We start from the raw sequence: 22,043 nt of genomic DNA, 5'->3' as shown, positions 1-22,043 counted from the left end.
GAAACAACATTCAGAGCAATGAAAACAAGTTCATTTGATACAAAGCACTGTTAACAAAAACCATGTCCAGCTATTGTAGATCTGGCAACTTGAACAAAACAGCAACAAAAAATAAACAAGCATTGGCATAGCCAAATGGTCTCGCTTTTTTGGACCCTATAAGTATTTAGTTATGCAGCAGAATATCTATCGCTGGTGCAACAACGCCAACTGTTGCATGGCTAAACACTTATAAGGTCCCAAATGCGAGACCTATTGGCTATGTCAATGATTGTCCTATTAATTTCCAATGTATGGCTTTTCTGCATTCAACCCCTTTGCTCCCCCATGAGGTTGTGAAATGTCTCAATCACATGTAACTTCTCCTTTGTAATTGTATGTATATCCCAGAAATATATACTGGCCTCTCTCAGATCATCACACTCCAAATTATGCTAATCTGCTGAAAGGATCAATCGTCCCCATTGCTTCTGTTTGGATGTTCCAGTGGGTGGTTTTCATCAATCTCTTGTCCTCCTGGGGCATAGCGTTTTACAGACAGCACTACGAAAGGAAATCAGACACGGAGTGCAAAGGTTTCACTTTATTATGAATTACAGATCTACAAAAAAATAATCTGTATGGAATATAAACACGGATCCAAAGATGAAGAAATTATACCATGAGAACAATCGTGTCATCATAATCTGTGCAAAGGTCTTCTGGTTCAATACAATTTTAAACAAAGATAAAGGCAAAAAGAAAAATCTAATCAAGAGTCAGCAAAAAAAGAAAAAAAACATTTTTAAATACTGATAAAAACGATGACAACTGTAAAAATAAAAACAATATAGAGATTTCCGACTGGTGCCTAAAATGCGTCTGTGAGTCAAGTGAATGAAGTACATGTGTGTAGGCCCCTGAAATGGAGGTAGGGAGAACAAGCCATCGGGTTCTGCGACAAGTGGAGTCCCCAATAATTAAAGCACGCCAAAAGTTTACCTGTGTACAGAACCCTGGGGCCTTGAACGGAATACATTTTGAAGACTGGTATTTGTTTTTATTCCAGCAGGCTGTGGAGTTTAACTGCATGTGAGGCATATACAGGGGCAAGATCGCCAGAAGGTTGTTTGTGTGGAGAAACTTGCAATGGAGGTGCTGGAAGATTCTGCATAGGTGGCGATACATGCATACGTGGAAATTTCTAGAAGCTAATTTTGTGGAGGACGATGGAGTTGAGCCTTCTAGGAGGTTCTACAGGTGTCTCACGCCGTTTACTGGGAATGCATAGATTATTCTGCATATGCAACACCTTGCCACAGAGATGCCTAAAAAGTTTTACGTGTGGACGACTTCTGATGTCAAGCACTAAAATGGTCAATGAGTGGTTAACCCTAGGAGAGAAATGTTCTATACATATTGAGGAGCCTTCTATAAAAATGCCCAGAACATTCTCCATGTTTGGAAGACCCTATGATGGAGGAAGTCCAGATGATTCTACATGCACGCCTCAAACTGGATCAGTGAGTGCATTAGTAGATCATATTTTGGAAAATCTGGGACAGATTGCCATCAGCAAAAGGCTACTGGTAACCATGTGTGCAAAGATGAACAGAAACATGTGCAGTAACATTAATACTTAATTTTTATCCCCCAGATGCATAAATATGAAGATAATACCATGTGATGAAGCGGGCACTGCTTTGGTGTATCACCCTTGCAATTGCAGTGACATTGAAATTGGGTTTAGGGGACAAACGAAAGCCACATATAAAGGAGAACGGTGGATACTCCAAGACGGAAACATTTAGGAATCTGGGAATCCTCCCCACACGTCATTATTGAAACCAGCGTACATTTCTAAAAGCGGTTCCTCTGAAAACTTTTTGACACCACACTTCAAATAGAGGAAGTGCAAGCAAGATCTGCCTTCATTATCAGCTGTAAAACCGAAATTGGGAGTAGACAGCCACAACTCTTCTGCACTAGGCTCTGCGAGTTCAGACTTGACCGGAGTCATTCTAGACACACCTACGAGGTATGGCATGCAGGTTGCATATAACAGAAAAACTGACTTGCTTATTCCTAGCCCAACTACTAGATGGCGGGAGTTATGTAGAGCTTGACCAGCTATAGACTAAGCCTGTCTGTAAAACTAGTGTTACAGGTAAGTAACTGGTTTATAAGGATCCTAAGTGTCACTCACAAGCCCAACATATTAATATAGTTTAAATGCTCGTCAAAGCAGACTAGCAGCACACTCAAGAAATAACTGTCACCTCACTCTGGAATAATGTGTTTTGTGGGTCTGCTTGTGTAATTTATGTGGCGTGAGGCCTTCTTAGATTCAACAGTACAACTTTTTTGCCTCAAATTATTTTAGCAAAACTATAGCTTTCAGTTTGGTCTTATTTCGGTAATCGAAAAATATAATGAAGCAAATGAATCTAGTGAGAAAGAATTTTGATACATTCTACAGCTTTCTGCACTGGAAGTGCATGATTTTTTTTCTTGGTGTGGAGACAGACATGACATCCTAAACGAAGACCTTGAATCATGAATGGATATGTTATAAACCAACCATATGTGTTTCTAAGAGCTGGGCGTACGCGGCTCAGAAGGACCATGTCTTCATTTATTGCTAAGGTCAGAACTGCATTGTACTCATGGGTCACTATGTTCAGGTAACAGCTGGCCTCAGACACTTACCCGGGGCCCTCAGGCATAAACCAGGCAGACCTGGTACCCGACAAAGGTCACTATAAATGGAGCTTAGGAGGATACAGTAACATTTCTCACACTCTTTCTCAGTTTCTTTGCTTTACAGCCAGGGCCTGACAGGTCTGTTATTGCACTGGGCATTTCCCCTGCGGGCAGGGGCAGTTTTTTTTGTGTACGGGAGCTGCTCTTAATGCCTCCAACACTTGCCCCAGCTCCCCGAGGTTAGTTGTAGCAAGGGGGGGCTTTACAATAGAGAACAAGAGGGGCTGAAGATACAGACAAAAAACGAGCAGAGAATGGAGAGAGAGAGAATGGATGGATGGAAATAGAGACTGCAAAGAGATCAAGGCAGCAGGGCTGGATTGAGCATTTTTTTACAGGGTTGCTTTGGTATCCCAGTCCGGCCGTGTCTGCTGGCACTACTTGTTCACAGTCACTGCACAGCGTTGGCTGCACCAGTGGTCCAGTAGGCAGTGCCCTGTTTGAGTGATGTTTTGAGTGATGTTTCTGGAGTGTTAGATAGGGCGGGGACAGTGTTTCCCAAAAGTAGTGGATTTTTGATTGCAAAGATGGTGCAATTTTTGTCTGAATTATGGGGAAGGAGCAGTTACACGTTTGTGATGATCAGGGAAAAATAAAGAAATACAGAAAAAAATTAATGCACAATACACAAACAGCAGAATAACCACTATCTAAAAAAATATTAACCTGTTGTGCCTAGGTGGCAGAGTCCCAACAACTTTTGAAAAGCAAAACCGCATCCTTAAGTAAACACATCCCCCAACCCGGCGAGCATGCGCAACAGCCCCAATGCACAGCGCCTCAATGAAAGCGCCGAGGGAGCTGGATCTTCGGAGACCAGGGAGCGTGACAGAGAATACTGGGGGTTCAGACACGCTCTTTCAGACAGAAGGTGCTAGTGGTGTCCACAGGCAGGATCATACTTTGACCACCCCCCTCCCTCAGACACAGGCGCTGGTGACGCAATACATCCCATGATGGTGTCACAAGGGCCCAATCCATTGCGCGGGAGTTGGGGGCCACAGACTCTCTTGAGCATGCTTTATCCAATGCTCGGGAAAAGAAAGAAGGGCCTAGTCTCGCGATTTCTCTCGCATGCTGCAACTAAATGTTGATCAGTAGAGTGCTGGTATTTTTGGAGTGCTCACACAAACAATCCCATGATGCTCAGCGCAGTGCAGGTGTCTCTCGGACACGGTCTCGCGCACTGTCCCATCCCAGGGTTAAAGGGAGACAGACACTCGGTGTGGTGCTGGTGTCCGCGGCTTGCTGACTCGTGCACACTGTATTTCACAGAACGACGTCTTTTCGCAGTGCTGATGTCTGTGGGGCGTCCCCTCCGGCACACTGTATCCAATGAGCGCGCGCCTGGGAGGCCCTCTCAGTGCAGCGGCCATGTTGGTCTGCAGGAAGCACCTTCTCGAGGGGTCTCGTGGCAGCCCTGGGTGTGCTCTTTGGCATGCTGCTCTCCAGCGAGCAGTGGAGGTGCGAGATATTGAGGCGGCTGGCACGTGCCTCTGGGCTGCTGGTGGCTGGGTTATGAAGGGAGGGGGGCTCACATGCTGCACAGACCAGCCTTTGTCCGCTGCCTGCTTTACAGCAGGTTCTCTCCTGGGGGTGGAAAGAGATGGAAAAGTTAATTACTCGATAGATATCATTGTTCTCAATAACTTCCCTGGATTCATTAATGACTAGCAATGCATGAGTGCGAGACCCAAGAGCAATTTACAAGAGACATTCTACCCCGCCCCCTTTTTGCTGAAACACAAATGCCCATCTTAAGTCACAATTTCTTTAATTTAAAGAAAACCCAGCAATGTACAGACAGCGGCCTCTAAAGCTTTTTTTCTGCTTCTTTTTTAAACTGAAATAATAAAAGCTGTCAGAGCCTTATAGAAAGAAACAACTACACTGTAAGACCCAAACAAGTATTTAAAAATACACTGGCAATACTTTAATGCCAATACAATTTACAATAACCAAATAAGGTGGTAAATCCAGTCTAGATAAGCAAGGGTGATGCTTCGACGGCTTGCACTTCTTTGAGAGACAAGGGGCGTCTGCCACTGATTTGTGTATTGAAAAGATTTCTTTCCACCATCGACTAAAAAGACCTAAAACTAAGGGTGTAAAGATTCTTGAAGGCGCTCGGTGCTCAAATATTACTAGTAAACCTGGTTGAGAGAGGGGCCGGGAGAAGCTGAAACACATGTTCAGCTTTGTGGGCCCCTTCGTCAGAAGCTCCTCAAACTAGTTTAGTACATGATTCTCTTGTGGTTTCTAACTCAAGATGTTATAGGCGAGTAGCTGTATATTATCAGACTCCATGGTCTTTTATCACTATTAGAGAGTGTTTGGTAGGAATGACTACGTGGCAATCGAGGGGATTCAGTGCAGACTCTACCTGGATATCTCCTGTGGAGGAGGTGTGGGGTTTCTCCTCTTCGTAGGCACTTCTTGTGGTGAAGCAGTGAATGTCTTTGGATGAAGTATTTTAAGGTCCTCGATTCTCAGGTGCCTCCTAGGGAAATTAGAACGTGGTGTATTTTCTACTAGAAGTTGAAACTGAGATGACCTTCTCCAAGTCAAAGTCTACGTATGTATGTATACCTCTTGACAATGTGTCTCTGCTTGACTGTGTTCCTCTAACTGGTATATGTAGGACATCAAGTGCTTTGACAAGGAGAAAAATAGGTTTATTCTCCGTGTGATAAAGTGCTTCACCACCATACCACATAGCACTAAATGCAAACAGTGGGGGTGTCACAATCAATGGTTTTGTCATCTTTTCGTCGATCCCTTCTGGGGAGGATTGCAAATGGTTTCAGATACTGTGGATATGAAGGTGGACGCTCATACTTTTTTTTTTATTTGCTGAGGACTGAGACATACCAACTAAAGACTGAGGCGGCTCTGGAAAAAATTTGGTAGGTCTAATGCAGATTCCCTTGCAGTACTTTCAATGTACCTTGATATGTTATTAACATATTAGAAGGCTCCAATTGGTCCAAAACACAACAGCCAGAATGATTTTGAATCTCCCTAAATTTCATTCGATTGCCCCAGGAATTCGAGAGCTGCACTGGCTCCCAGTTCACAAGCGGATTCAATTCAAGGTCCTTTGTGTGGCTCACAAGACCCTGAATTCTTATGGGACCAACTTAGGTGGTACACCCCTAACAGACACCTGCGTTTGGCTACAGCTAGAATGCCCAGATTCAAGAAAGTGAAGTGGGAAGCAAGGAGCTTTGTCGCCCGCACAGCCAGGCTCTGGAACACTCTCCCTCCACATCTTAGAGCTATTTCAGCCCTGCTCTCATGTAGGAAGGAACTTAAAAAGTGCCTCTTAAGCAACTAATGGGTCCAATCTCAGCATGCTCCCGTTCAGCCAGCGCCAAGAAACCCACGAGTATACACGGGCTATATAATTTATTTTTAAATAAACACCCGAACAGTATGGCTGTCAGGTAGGCTGGGAATGCATAAGGCAAATGCATTTTTTTCTGGCTTTTTTTTTACACTTAAGGTACATTTCACAAACAATGAAGGCAAAACGGATTTTTATGGTTGAAAATATGACCTAAACAAACTTAATTAAGAAAAATACCATTAAGCAAAAGACTACACAAAAACCATCGAATAGTGCCCAGATCTGTACCATCAAGTTCGATTTTGCGAAATACAGACAAAAAGGTCAAACTCCAAAATGCGCAGAGCTAAAAAATAAACGAAGAGCCAACAGCCAAATAAATGCCCTCTGGGACTGCAAGATCAGTCTGGAGACCTAGAGGCACTGTGCAGTTCATTACTGTGTAAACTAAAGTGCTTATCTGTATGCATTCAGTCACTATTTTTATTTAAAAAATAACTAGTAAAATGAGTTGAGGTTACTGTGTGTATGTTATTTTAAGGGTTTTGCCGACTAGCTACACAAGTCCTTGTAGAGCCAATAAATAGGTCTAGCTTTAATGTGTTAACACAAGCGCAGACAGGTGCATGCCAATGGCCACAGTAGAGATGCAATGCCGCTGCATAGAATGTTGCTTGCCACTTTAAGCTTAAAGATTAAAATACAATAAAACAACAGGGCACATAAATAGGAAGCACAGAAAGAGGCAGGTTCCACTGAGACAAGGCACTAATAGCCTTTGCACACTTGTGCACGTCTATTTTACATGCATCAGCCAATCAAAGGCAGGCTGGTTGGCTTCACCAGCGCCTGCTTTTCTCAGTGCCGTGGTGGCAGCTGAGCTTCATGCTGGTGTTCCCGCTGAGATTGCAACAGTGGTCAGTGACGAAATCAGTCATGCTGAGGTGGTAGCTGCGGCCCTTGCTATGGTTGATGGTGTCTTCCCGGTGGTGACAGCTGTCCTTGCTGTTGTTGTCCCTACAACGGTTGGAGCTGTGGATGCTGTGGTTATTGCTGTGCTTGCAGTTGTTAAAACTTTTGTGTCTGCTGTCGCAGATCTGACGGCAGCTGTTTCTGCTCTTCCTGCTGTGACTGCAGTTGAGTCTCTGCTATTGTTTTGGTGGCAGTTGTTTTTGTTGTTGTTGCCTCTGCCAGCGTGGCAGCTGTGGGCCCTGCTGCTGCAAATGGGGTCAGTGCTGTTATGATCGCTGGTGTTGCTACGATCTTCACTGTTGTGGTTACGGCTGCGAGTGCTGCTGTTGTTGTTTCTGTAGTGGCAGCAGTGGGTATAGTTGTGAAATAACCACTTAACTTCATTCAAAACATTTGAAAGTCCTCTCGTGGGAGAGTCAGTGCAACCCGGCAATGGATACTATAAGGATCTCTCATATCGGCCTATCAAGGCAGTAGCATTATCATCATTCATTGTTGTTGCTGCGGTCCCACATACATTTCTCCCATCTGTGTTCAGCTTCTTACATTCTCACTCCATGGGTGCAGTGGAGGCTGGAGCCGACCCAAGGTGTTTCCTTGTGCCTGTCACTCTGAGACAGTGAGGGGGGTCTACTGGTGGAACAAATGGCCATATGCAGGTGGTTTGCATTTCTTCAACCTAGCCCGAGCCACCTTGGTTGATGCAGGTGTCAGGAAAAACTCCAGCACCGATTCCAATAAACCTTGGTCTAAAGTAGGAACGTCTTGAGGTGGATTGGTGTTGTAAGGTCTCAAAATTAACCAACGACGAAACCAGTGGTGTTGGTATTGGACTATTATGTTTCTCAGCTCATCTGAGTTATATCATGATCTTGGATGAGAGGTGTGCCTCCTCGAGGGTCTACAAAGGAGTCTTGACCTCGAAAAATGAGGTCTTCTTGAGAAACGTGACCATAGCCTCAAGAATCTTGATATCCATTGAGTACCTCTATGTTGGCGGTGGTAGCGACAGGTTTTTGTGTAGTAGTAGATACTTCAGATGACCCAGGAATTGGAGAGATGGATACAAGAGATGCTTGATGAGTACAATGTGGCGATCTCTGTGAGGGTGGAGAGAAAGACTAAACACTGGTAAAACAGTTCTAAATGGAGAGTAGGTTCTTGAGGGCTCAGTGTCCAAAACTTGAAGCAATCTCCTGAGCGTTAACTTGCACATCTAGTGCACTAACGAATGCATTAATCTACTCGATAACATGTACATCAACAGATTGGTGGCTCAACTTTGATCAATGTTTTGATGTTACGTTTTTCAATGCAGAACTGATCCTCTAAATCAAGATGGTTCTCAATGTCGAGCGGGGTCTTGATGGTGAACATATAGTTATTGTGCCGGTCCTCACCATCATAGATCTCCATAATGACTGAGGTCGAGTTTCTTTTCACCTTTTGATCTCTTTTTATTCTCCTTCGCTGAGAGACTTTAGAGAGAAGGGAAGGACACATTCCCCAGATCTTCTTCATGATTTCACACGTCTTTGATGGCCCTCCTGCAGGCCTTGAATGTGAGAAGTTAGCCTCGTATACAATGTCCACTAGTTCTAGTGGGCACCTTGCACCAGTCTAATAGACCCTTATTGATGGTGGATGTAAAGTCAACTTTATAGAAAGCTATCCTAGGGGTAGCAATTGTGAGCAGTTTTCAGGCTAAGACTTCAGAGAGCGAATTAAGCTAGTTGTTTTACCAATTATAATATCTTGAGTACAAAATGAAAGCACACCACACAAGGTATATATCAAATATATATGTATTTATTCTAAACACAACCCCTCTGCACTCTTTATGAGGTCAGAGGTAAAAGTACAATACAAGGAACTTAAATAGCATACGATAAGTTGCACAGTATAGGTTTTGCCCTGGGGGCCTCACAAACCATATACTAAAATAGTGGTATAAGAACCACGTGAGAAATAGAAAGCAGGCCTGGGGCCTGTGGGATCGCTGGGGCTGCTCAGGACAACCAAAGGTTAGAATGTAGGAGGCCCACGGGAAACGCGTGCAGTGTCTAAACACAGCTGCGGGTTACCATTGACTTTCTATGGGGAACAAACAAGTTACAATTTTAAAGAAAAAGGTTACAAGGAGGTGTACTGCGATGGAACCCCTTTAGACTAGGACACTTGGAGAGTCAATACCCACGGGAGCACTGGAGTACTCGTGTTACCTCACCCAGGGAAGCCGGGTGCATAGGTGTCTTTTCGTGTCGGGTTTCGTCGTCGATTCCAATGGAGAGCTGCGAAGAAGTGCTGCAGGCGACTAGAGGAAAAGTGTCCAGGGGGATCCAAGGGTGGATCGGAGATGTGAAGAACCTGAAAGCAGGGGAGACAGTCGGGGCCACTAGCCAGTGACCAGGGAGGCGATAGAAAGATGCTACCAGATGTCGGGTGATTTCAGGTGAAAAGGTGAAGTTTGTCTCTTCAGACACGAGGACCAGGAGGCGTCGACGACGGCCAGGAGCTGGATTCGAGCTGTCCCACGAAGGATCTAGTTGACTGCGGTGTCGGTGTACGGATTGGACCCAACAAGCCCTGGCAAACGCAACCCACGCAGGATGTCGAGACTGGCTTCGGTGCAGACCAGCAAGGTCTGTGGAACTTCTCCTTTGCAGGGAAGTTGGAGCAAGCCTGGAGCAACCAGGAAAGCAAGTTGAAACAAAGGATTGTCTTCTTAGGGGCTCACTAGCCAACGGACTAGGAACCCTGAAGACGCATTGAGCGGAAATGGACAAAGTGGGCCCACGGGACACTCATGGAGTGTGGGCCTCTGAGCTTCGGTGCAAAAGGTGCTCGGGTCTGGGGCTTGAAGCACCCCAATGCATAACTTCGAGATACCTCGGGAAGTCGATGCAGGTAGCAAAATGCAGGATGTCCAGGAGTTCCGGTCCCACGTCTCTCGTGTCCGCCACGGGTCTCAGCTTTGCTGTGAGCGAAGGTCGGGGTCAGAGATGTCTGGAAATCCGTGTCCTGTGTCACAGAATCTTCGGGATCCGGCGGGAGCCTCGAAAATGCAGACCAGTAAAGACGCTGTTGGTGCCTGTTTGAACAGGGTGGTCACTCCTTGACCACAAGGGAGATTTCTTCCATCTTCCAGTCGAAATGGAATGTCGAAAGTCCAAGATATATGTAGGAAATTTTCGTCCACGGTAATCTAAACTCCTAGGGACTGGGGTTCTATACTTATAGTAAGTTTAGGGGTTGGACTAACTGTAAGGTCCCTCCTAAGGGTGGACCATGGATGGGGGTGGTTACACCCCTTCACCTTTGTCCAGTTTCATGCCAGAGCTGGGGCTGAGTGCTCCAGCAACCAGTGTGAACTGGGAAATTCATGGGGCACCTAGTGTGCCCCACGCAGTGTCTGAAAAGCATTCACTGAATGCAACCCTCCCTGCCCCAATACACTAAAGCCTGTCTGGGGAGGTGCCAGCACCTCCCTGGACAGGAAACCTATTGTCCAGGCCTCCCCTGCCGGAGTTTCCTCCAGCAGCAAGAGGGCAGGCTCGTGTCTGGGGCAGCAGCATCCATTTTGTGATGCTGAGGCTCTGTTTAACTTTAACAGGGTAAGCCAGTAACTACATGTCTTCTCCCTCTAAAAGGGTGGAATGCTACCCCCGCCGCCAGAACTGGCGGGGGGTAGTATTCCAAAGTGTTTGACACCTTATACAACATATATCGAAAAAGCCAAACCAAAGTTAGCATTAACCGTGAGGATTATAATGCACTTAAGAGTATATGGTATGGCTATATCATAGAACAGCTATAAGGAAATGGTTCCGAAAGCTGCTGAGGGGCAGAGCTCATGTCCAGGCCTCCCCTGCCGGAGTTTGGTCCAGCAACAGGAGGGCAGACTCTTGTCTGTGGCAGCAGCATCCATTTTGTGATGCTCTGGCTCTGTTTAACTTTAACCGGGTAAACCAGTAAATACATGACTTCTCCCTCTAGAAGGGTGGAATGCTACCCCCGCCGCCAGAACTGGCGGGGGTGGGGGGGTAGTATTTTAAAGTGTTTGACACCTTACACAACATGTTTTGATAAAGCCAAATCAAAGTTAGCATTAACCGCCAGGATTATAATGCACTTAAGAGTATATGGTATGGCTATATCATAGAACAGCTATAAGGAAATGGTTCCGAAAGCTGCTGAGGGGCTGAGCTCATGTCCAGGCCTCCCCTGCCGGAGTTTGGTCCAGCAACAAGAGGGCAGACTCTTGTCTGTGGCAGCAGCATCCATTTTGTGATGCTCTGGCTCTGTTTAAATTTAACCGGGTAAACCAGTAACTACATGACTTCTCCCTCTAGAAGGGTGGAATGCTACCCCAGAACTGGCGGGGGTGGGGGGGTAGTATTTTAAAGTGTTTGACACCTTACACAACATGTTTTGATAAAGCCAAATCAAAGTTAGCATTAACCGCCAGGATTATAATGCACTTAAGAGTATATGGTATGGCTACATAATAGAACAGCTATAAGGAAATGGTTCCGAAAGCTGCCGAGGGGCAGAGCTCATGCTAGGGCACCCTCTCACATAAAACCAAGCACTCTGTCTCCAGGATTGTCAATGCCTGCCATAGGAGTGACTTATAGGTGTATATGTGTCTATATATGTATATAGATATAGGAATACTAGATCTAAGTAAGGGGTGATTACACCACCTTACCCAGGCTATAAGAACAGACATGCGGTGTCAGTTTGGAAGGCAAACCAGGGGTGGCACAATACATGCTGCAGCCCCTAGTAGGCCTAGGGTGCACCTATGCCCTGGGTACCTATGGTACATTATACAGGGGCTTACAAGGATGACCCAGTAACCAATCTGGTATGTAACTAAAGTACATGGTATCAATTTAGAGAGAGAACAGCTGGGCTGTGGGCCCGATTAGCAGGCCCACAGCCCCACTAAAGTCGAAAAACCAGAGAATCACAGCAAAAAGTGAGGATAACCATAGGAAGCAGACCCTACTCTCCTACAATGAAGACAGACATTTCTCGTCTTTTAATACCCTCCTGGACATCTTCCTGCAGTTGTGTGCAGTCTTTAGGTGGAATGGGATTTTGGAAGACAACAGTATAGATTGCTTGGGGTCTGCCTAGGCCTTCCTTCTTACACACGGACACTTCACAAAAAGTGCTGGCATTTTGAAAGTGAATAAAAAGGCAATGTCTGGAAAGGCTTTCCAAGGAAAAAAGCCAAGAGCAAATACAAAAGAAATGGAGGAAATGCCACTGACAGGGCATGATGGGACAGCAAAGGAGTGTGCTTTCTCTAAGGAGCAAAGTCACTTTTTCCCCCATGGACTACAGACTATGTAACTACTTTGCCCTGCTTTTCTCACTTTTTCTTTAACAAAATATCTGTAATTTTCTGATGTAGTGACTTTTTAAAAATTAAAACGGGCTTTTTTAAAATAAAAAATAAATAGTAAATGAAAATTAGCTCATTCAGCGTGCAATAGTTTATCAAAAAAACGAATGTATTTTTTTAAATAAATGATTTTTTCCTAAAGAAAAGGGTACAATATTTTGTAAAAAGGGCTCCAAGATTCAGAAAACGGGGGAACTATCCATTGCTGATGATTATCAATGAAGATCCCTTAAAGGATATTATTGAGGCTTCCTGTAGCCTGCCCAAGAAGAGTTGCCCTGGCCTTATCTGTTTGAAATAGTCCGCCAGTTCCACGCTCCAGGGTACTTCACTCCTCCGAGCGAAAATGGGTACTGAATATTTGTTTACACTACTTTAAGTGTAGTAGGGTGGGCATATGTGCTGTGTTCGACTGCTACAGTCCAGGTATCAATTGAAGGGACTACGTGTTGATACACAGGACAGAGGTTGGAGGGAGGCAACCACACAGCAATGTGAATTACAGGACTTCTCCAAATCCTTCCTGATGTCATTATAAATGAAGCTGATCCTCAGCGTGGGGCACAGGAGAGAGATGGCTCTTTTAAAGTACACAGACAGACAGACCTTGCTCTCTTCCTGCTGCATCCTCCCTCCCAAGTTATGAGATAGCCGAGTGAAGATGCCCCTCCTCCTTTTGTTTTAGTTACCCCTGCAAGGAAGCTTCTATCCCCACCCCTCCTTCCTGCTGATACTACAGGGTGCAGACTGTCTGGGATGAACCGTCTCAACTGTCCTAGAACTGAGATGTGCAAACTACGATCATTGGAAAGAGACTATTTGAATGGGACAGAAAGCTCCATTTAATGTGCCAGCATTGCACATCGACAAGTGTCAGGGGTTCCAAACCAGTGGAGACCCTGAAAGACTTCTGAGCACTAGGGTGGAGGTTTTTGACTGAGCACACCACTTTTTCAGGTTTTAAAAAAAACAGAACATGGACGTTGTGCATCCTGCTGGAAGAAGCCATCTTGAAGGGAGGAGCCACTTTCTGCTGGAGAGGGGTAGTGAAGGTATTCCTACATGAAGGAGATGCTTCCTAAAAGGCAAGGGCCTGGAGGAAATATGCAGAAAGAACTGTCCTGCCCAGGGAAGGATCTGCACTGCCAGGCCATGTAGTGAGGCTTTGTGACCGAGGGCCCCTTCCAGTGGGCTCCTGAGAAAGGCAACTGGCACCTTGAATTGTTGCTTGCGTCAGGTATCCTCTAACCAGCCATGGTTAGACAAAGGATATCACAAAAGACAAAACAAATCAGTTCCTTTGATAGCCTGGGGCTAAGGAAAAATCACTCGTTGGTTTCCTCCCAAGAAACAGAAGCATTTATGACAGCATGGCGCTGTAGAAAATGCAACAGCATTCCGCAGTCGTACTTCAAACCTCCAAAAACAATTACAGCTGTGAACTTGGTGGATTCCTCATTTATGAGTTTGGGAGGCTTGATCTTTGAGACTAAGGAAGGTTCCAAAAAGAACAAATTCCCTTCGTCTGGCAGGCACGAGAGTGTGTCTCTGCATACCTGTACCTGCAAAGACTGTATTCTTCTGGACTCGAAGCATGCCCCTGGGTACTTCCGAAACATTGGAGGATATTGTTGGAACAAGCACGGCATGGACGGAGATTGTGTGCGAGCAGGCACATGTACGGAAGCGGCACCCTAGTACTTGGCAACAACACACAGCAATGAGAAGCAGACGCCTCAGGACATAAGAGAACAGTGTGCCACTAAAAGTGTGAAGACCATAAGTACATTTATAAACACCAGGGACTTTGTGTCCCAGGAATAGAGTCGACCTATTTATGCCAGTATTATTCTTGGTGCATCTGTCACCCTTAAAAACAGAAAGGATCACTTAATGTAAACTGCACCGAATTTAACCCACATTCTGTAATAATCCAATGGCCATCTCCCTACATTTCACAAATTAATTGTGCACTTTTTGCTCTTTTCAGTAGTATTTAGCTGGGAACTATGAATAGCTACTCATTCTTTTCAAGTCAAAGCACTAACAGGACAGTGATGTATTATCAGCTGTTATCTGCAGGATCAGTTCTGAGTCTCTACCACACATTACCTGCCTGAGAAAGCCTTCAACCCCTTTGCCTTGTTATCACCTGGGTCAAGTGTCAAAGAGGTGTATATGGTGTTGAGCTTTGTGTCCCTGGTCGAGTAACCACAGGACAACAGAGGTAAAAGGCTCCCATTATTACAACTTGAGCCCAGTAACCCTCGATTGCCATAAGACACCTGAAAAGGTTCCCACAAAAAATCACTGCTACAGTGAAAGCTGTTGTCGCTACTGGGGTTGCAGTTGCCATTATTTGTCTTGCCTCCACTGTGGGGCAGATGTGGCCCCTGCTATGGTCCTTACTGTGGTTATTGTTATGGACATTTCCCTGGTTTCTGTCACTGTGGCAGCTGTTGTCTCTAATGTGGTTGCAGTGGTCCCTGCAGTAGTTGCAGCTGTTGATACTATGAGAAGTTGCCCTGGCATATGATGTCCACTATTCTAGTGGGCACCTTGCACCAGTCCAAACGACCCTTATTGATGGTAGGTTAAAGAGTCAACCTTCATAGAAAGCTATCCTAGTGGTAGCTGTGGAGAGCAGCCTTCAGGCTAAGACTTGGAGACAAGTTATCAATTGTTGTTTTACCAATTATAATCTCTTGAATGATCAAATGAAAGTACACCACACAAGGTATATATCAAATATATATGTATTTTTTCTAAACACAACCCCTCTGCACTCTTTATGAGGTGAGAGGTAAAAGTACAATACAAGGAACTTAATTAGCATACGAAAAGTTGCACAGTATACGTTATGCCCTAGGGGCCTCACAAACCATATACTAAAATAGTGGTATAAGGACCACGTGAAAGTTAGAAAGCAGGCCTAGGGCCTGTGGAATAGCTGGGGCTGCCTAGAACCACCAAAGGTTAGGATGTAGGAGGCCCACGGGAGACGCGTGCAGTGTCTAAACACAGCCGCGGGTTACCATTGACTTTCGATGGAGCACGAACAAGTTACAAAGTTACAGTTTAAGGGTACTTCTAGGTGAACTACGATGGAACCCTTTTAGACTAGGACACTTCGAGAGTCAAGACCCACAAGAGCACCGGAGTACTCGTGTTACCTCACCCAGGGAAGCCGGGTGTATAGGTTCCTTTTGGTGTCGGGTTTTGTTGTCGATTCCAATGGAGAGCTGCGAAGAAGTGTTGCAGGCGACCAGAGGAAAAGTGTCCGGGTGGATCCAAGTGTGGATCGGAGATGTGATGAACCTGAAAGCAGAGGAGACATAGTCTGGGTCACTAGCCAGTGACCAGGATGGTGATAGGAAGGTGCCAACCGATGTCGGGTGATTTCTGGTGAAAAGGTGAAGCTTGTCTCTTCAGCCACGAGGACCAGGAGGCGTTGACTATGACCAGGAGCTGGATTCGAGCTGTGCCACGAAGGATCAAGTTGACTGCGGTGTCTGTATCCGGATTGGACCCAACAAGTTTTGGCAAACGCAATCCACGCAGGATGTTGAGATGGGCTTTGGTGCAGACCAGCAAGGTCTGAGGAACGCCCCCTTTGGAGAGGAGTAGGAGCAAGCCTGAGCAACCAGGAACGCTAAAGATAGTGAAGATTGGTCTTCGTGGGGGCTCACTAACCAACGGACTAGGAACCGCGAAGACACGTCGAGCTGAAATGCACAAAGCGGGACACTCGTGGAGTGTGGGCCTCTGAGCTTCGGTGTTTGAATAAAGCTAAACCAAAGTTAGCATTAACCGCGAGGATTATAATGCACTTAAGAGTATATTGTATGGCTATATCATAGAACAGCTATAAGGAGATGGTTCCGAAAGCTGAGGAGGGGCTCAGCTCATGCTAGGGCACCTTCTCAAACATAACCAAGCACTCTGCCTCCAGGATTGTCAATGCCTGCCATAGGAGTGACTTATAGGTTACTATGTGTCTATATATATATAAGGTAGATATAGATATACTATATCTAAGTAAGGGGTGATTACACCACCTTACCCTAGGCTGTAAGTACAGACCTGTGGTGTCAGTTTGGAAGGCTAACCAGGGGTGGCACAATACATGCTGCAGCCCCTGGTAGGCCTAGGGTGCACCTATGCCCTGGGTACCTAAGGTACCATATACAGGGGCTCACAAGGGTGACCCAGTAACCAATCTGGTATGTACCTAAAGTACATGGTATCAATTTAGAGAGAGTACAGCTAGACTGTGGGCCCGATAAGCCGGGCCACAGCCATACTAAAGTCGAAAAACCAGTGAATCAGCAAAAAGTGAGGGTAACCATAGGAAGCAGACGGGGGCGGAGCTAGCCAGCAACCAAGATGGCTGCTTAAGCCGTGAGCTCCCCCGTCTCATAGCCTATCCGGCAATTATCCTGCATGCAATCCTGCATCAAAATACCTCTTGCCGTGCTCCCGGGTCGCTGGACCCCCTCTGGCATAGGAGCGTGCTGGTGTGTCGCCTGTGCTCCCCCGCTGACGCTGGTGGTGGACGTTGGGGCCTAGTGGAGTGGCTGGCAGCTGAGGCCTGCGCTTCGTGGTGAGGAGGCGGGCCGACGTCAGCCGCGTTGCTGCGGCTGCTTGTGGATGCCGGGGGCGGCCCTTCTGACCGCGGGACTTCGCCGTGTCCGTTTTCCCTTTGTCTGACGCTGGGACCCCCGCGGCTGCGACCGGAGTGTTTGCCAGGCTGAGACCTATACCTGGAGGCCCGGAGCTGAAGATCCGCGCAGCCGCTGCGGTGCGCGCTGCAGGGACGGAGCTGCCCTCGGAGTGGTGAGGTGGCAGAGGGCTCCGGAGGCCGGGAGCGCTGCCCTAGTTCTGGCGGCTTGCCTGTTATTGCCACGGCCTGGGCGAAGAGTAGACTTGCAGGCCCGCACACGACTGCCACACACGGTGCGGACGTGCGGGGCGGTGTCGACGGAGAAGGAGGGAGCTGCGCTACCCGGTATTCTGCGGCCCTGATTGCGGGCTGCGGGGACCCCCTAAGGCCTGGATGGAGCCTATGTGAGGCAGCGCTGAAGCCATACATGCACTACGGAGGTGAGACAGGGGGGCGAGCTTGCTCTGGACCGGCGTATGCGTTGAGACTGCGCCGGTAGCTATACAGGCGGTGGAGTGGTGAGGCGCTTTGCTCCTGGCACATAGGATCTACCTCTCGCGGCTGGGCGAGGCCCTGCGTATCCTGGATACGTGTCGGCTGGTCCTGGGTTGTGCCTGCGACCTCCCCCCTCTCATATCACGGCACGGAGGTCTTGAGCCCCCCCCCCCCAGAAGAGTGCTGAGACGGCGGTCAGTGCGGCGGCAGTACGCCCACGCCTTGCCCCGGAGGGCCTTGAGGTAGACAGAGAGCCCCCTACAGAACTGAGCGGCGTCCCTACGAATTACAACTGGGAGGGAGGGTGGATTTTGGTGGCGGCGGTCCTGGCTGGCGGCACGGCGGCTGCTCACTGAATTCCGCGGCGATTTCCAGAGCGACTAAAGGTTGAGAGGCCCCGCCTTTTTTTCTTTTTTGCGACGAGTGGACATTGGACCCCGTCGTGATGGGGCGCACAGATAGGACACAAACCAAGCTGTCCTTTGACCCTAAAGGAACCAGAACGGGCTATTCTGCTTCAGGGAAAGACCTGGGGGAGCGAGAACAAGCTGAAGAAACCTCACAGCAAGATATCCGCGGTCTGTTGCTGGCGATGGAAAAGTTTGCAGGGGGGGATCGCATCATTGGGCACCAAGATGGATGCGCTTACCTACCGTATGGACCGCATGGCGGAAAGGCTCGACAAGCAAGCGGAGCGTATCGACATGTCTGAACGCAGAATCATTGAGGTGGAGGAGGCACAGACTACTCTAGACACAGACAACAGGCGACTGAACAGTGAGTTGCAGACGCTCCAGGACAAGACGGAGGATTTGGAGGCCTGCTCTCGACAGTGCAATCTGCGCATCACGGGCCTACCTGAGAACACGCAGACTGGCAACATGGAAGTCTTTGTTGAAAATCTCCTGAAGAAACTCCTTGGCGACACCGCCTTCTCTTCCATGTTCGTTGTTGAAAGAGCCCACCGCTCTTTGGGCCCGAGACCCAAGCCGGGAGCGCCGCCAAGGCCTGTCATCGCCAAGTTACTTAACTACAGGGACCGCGACGTGGCATTAAGGCTTGCTAGGGAAAGACAGCCGCTCCAGGACGAAGGCTCGATCCTCTCCCTGTTCCCAGACTTCACGGCAAGGGTACAAGAGGCGCGACACCATTTTTTACCGACGAAGCGTCAGTTACCTGAAATGGGCACAGACTACGCAATGTTGTATCCGGCGAAGCCAAGAATAAACAGGCAAGGGAAATCCATGATCTTCACGGACCCGAAGGCCCTCCAGAGAGCCTTCTACGGCTTGAGTGGAGAGTGGAGGAGGCTGCGGGAGGCTCACTGAATGAACAGGACTAAAGACGTTCCTTGCAGATAAGCGCTGTACTTTCTACTGTATTGGGCGGGTGATGTGGGTGGGGGGGACGCGAGTGTTGAGTGCCCCACTAGTTATGCTTTGCCTTTGGTGTATTGACAATCTGAGGGAGGCATTAGGGGGGGTTTACGCAGTTGAATGTTAGAGTCACCTATAGAGCATGGGCGAGCACTGACGTGAGAGCCAGTATTGCGGAGTACTATTGCTCCTGTTTTCTCTTCTACCTGTCCCCCCCACCCCCTTTATCCTTTATATTCAGATTGGAGTAGTCTTGAGTGACATTCGCCCAGATTGGTATTACTGTTCTGTTGCCTTACGTATTGGAGGTCATTTCTGCGAGCAGGGTCAATTACTGAAATATGCAATGTATATATGTTTGCCACGGCCCCATCAGGACATGCTTCATGAATACCTACAAGATCACACGCAGGATATATGTTTATTTGTTTTTCTTCCTGTTTTGAGACGGGGCGAGGGCGGGCCGCTTTGCGATTTGGTACTACAGAGAGCTTGCATAGTGTTGGCTACCTTTGCCCTCGTGTGATTCCCACTGAGTTTGCTAAGGGTTTGTTGAGGGAAGGGGAAAGGGAAGGTCTGACGGTTTGAGGGGGGGGCTGGGGTGTTAGGGTGGTTTGATGGGGAGAGGGGTTGTCCGCGGCCTAGTTGGGGAAGGGCCGGCATGGGTGGGAGTGGGTGGGGGATGCTGCAGCGTCTGGACGGGGTTGAGGGGAGTGAGGTTGTGTTGTGAGGGGATGTTTTTAAAGTTTCCATGTGCGGCAATAGCAGAATACTTTGGTACAGTAATGATCCGGACACTATTGGTGGGAGACCTCATAGACCATTTCGGACAAGATGACACAGGAAGGCGAGGGCTCTGATACACTGCGGTTGCTGACCTGGAACGTTCGATGCCTAAACGACCATCGTAAGGTGCGAAAGATCTTGCAATATTTTGAGAGAGACAAGAGTGGATGTAGCCCTATTGCAGGAAACGCACCTCCCCCCAGACAGCCATATACTGCGATACCGGGGCCTCATGGGTAATGTACATGCGGCGGGGTTCACAACACATGCAAGAGGCGTCCTCACGCGAATCAATCCAAAAGCCTCGCTGAAATGGGCGCTGCTTGTGACGGACAGTGAAGGAAGATGCACGATCACCAACTGCTGTGGCAGGGGCATTGACATGTGTATAGTAAACACTTATGGTCCTAATTACGACCACCCGGATTTTTATACAGAACTAGCAGCTAAAATTGTACCGCACTCAGAAGGGATGGTTTGTGTGGGAGGCGACTTTAACATGACACGACAGCCAGGTATTGACAGGTCGAACGGCCCTACCCGTCTGCCATCGGCCTCCGCTAGAGTGCTGGCCGCGCAGCTCTCCAACCTGGACCTACTTGATGTTTGGAGGCACAGACACCCCACACAATATACATACCAGAATAGATTATTGGTTTGTTGAGTCCCAATTAATAACTAATATCCAGTCCTGTACTGTCCTACCACACACTTATTCGGACCACTCACCGATCTTACTGTCAATGACAATGCCGACGCAACGTATTCCGCCATTTGCGTGGCGCTTCCCCCCGTACTCTTTGTTGGATGCCCTCTTTAAAGAGGAGCTGGCGACGGCTATTGAGACGTTGTTTGATGCCAATGTGGGTTCCGTTGACTCGTTCCAGACTATCTGGGAGGCGTTCAAGTTGTATGTCAGGGGTGTCACTATCTCTGAACACTCGGGGGTCCTAAAATCGATTAAAGGCAGACTACAAACCCTAGAAACGAGCTCAAGGACCTGGAGCAAAACGCCTTCAGGCCGATAGCGAGTCCCTAGCTCAGGCGATAGCTGGGACCCTGCAGGAGTATAATGAGGAGGCGGACGCTGAAGTTAAACCCCTGGGCAAATACGCCACGGCTCGGTCATACTGTGAGGGAGAACGTCCGGGTTCAGTTCTCGCGCGGCTTGCTAAGCGGGGTAGGGACAGAACAAGCATACCAGTGTTGAGGTCCAAGACGACGGAAGAACCTCTCCTGAACGCACAGGTCGCAGAGCGCTTTTGTGAATATTACACACCGCTTTACGCTTCGCGTGGCCCTACCCCAGAGGAAAGTATTGTCGACTACCTCTCTCATATAGAGCTGCCATTGCTTCCTGATCTGCATCGCAAGTTCCTAGTGCGTCCGTTTGAACAAGATGAAATTGTTTTGGCTCTCTCTACAATGAAGGGAGGGAGCGCGCCCGGGAGTGATGGCCTCATAGTAGTCTTTTACAAGGCGTTTTTTAGATCTCCTGATGCCCCACTTGCTCACCCTGTTTGATGATCTGGCTAACACCGGTACTATGCCACCTTCAATGAGAGAGGCGATTATTGTCACGATCCTTAAACCAGGCAAAGACCTGGGAGAATGCGCGTCGTACCGCCCCTTGTCCCTATTGAACGTTGATGCGAAGATATTCGCTAAACTACTTTTTAACCGTCTTAGCCATATGGTCCCCTTCATGGTGGCGCTGGAACAAGCAGGTTTTGTTCCCACCTGCAACCTTACGTACAATCTTAGAACGGTCTTTGCGGCCTTCCAACACACACGCCCGGAGGTACCTGCGGTGGCTGTCTTTTTAGACATGGAGAAGGCCTTTGATTCTGTTGAGTGGCCTTTTCTTCGACAGGTTCCGAGCTGGATGGGAGCGGGCAGTTGTTTCTACAGCTCCTGGCGGTACTGTACGCCTCTCCCACTGCCTGAATACGCATAGGTTCGCTCATTACGGACCCCATCGAGATTGGTAGGGGGACAAGGCAAGGCTGTCCCCTCTCCCCTATCCTATACACGCTTGCGGCCGAACCTTTCGCCTGTGCCTTAAGCGAATATCATAGCCACAGGGGCATCCGTTTCCTTTCATATAATCTGATCGTATCCACATACGCGGATGATACTCTTTTATATGCCAGGGAGCCAGAAACACACTTATTAACGGTTCTTCGCGAGGTGGTCCTGTTTAGCTCTCTCTCGGGCATCCATGTTAATTGGAGCAAATCCATT

General features: G+C 47.8%; 1 protein-coding gene across 4 annotated transcripts in view; it reads right to left on the bottom strand.

The window, feature by feature from the left end:
- Positions 1 to 568: 568 nt before the first annotated feature.
- Positions 569 to 22,043, bottom strand: part of PRKAG1 (protein kinase AMP-activated non-catalytic subunit gamma 1) — a 274,867-nt gene continuing 253,392 nt past the window's right edge. For 3 of the 4 annotated variants that reach the window (XM_086963714.1, XM_086963712.1, XM_086963716.1), the window contains one exon: positions 2,441 to 4,332. In XM_086963714.1, the coding sequence (XP_086819840.1) occupies positions 4,316 to 4,332 (17 nt within the window). In that variant the 3' untranslated portion in view covers positions 2,441 to 4,315. Of the gene's footprint in view, positions 4,333 to 22,043 lie in introns of all 4 variants that reach the window. The other variant, XR_015309591.1, reaches the window with a different exon arrangement.

The sequence above is a fragment of the Lissotriton vulgaris genome, chromosome 1_1, assembly GCF_964263255.1.
Source record: "Lissotriton vulgaris chromosome 1_1, aLisVul1.2, whole genome shotgun sequence".
Lineage (NCBI taxonomy): Eukaryota > Metazoa > Chordata > Amphibia > Caudata > Salamandridae > Lissotriton > Lissotriton vulgaris.
This window is presented reverse-complemented; position numbering and strand designations above follow the sequence as displayed.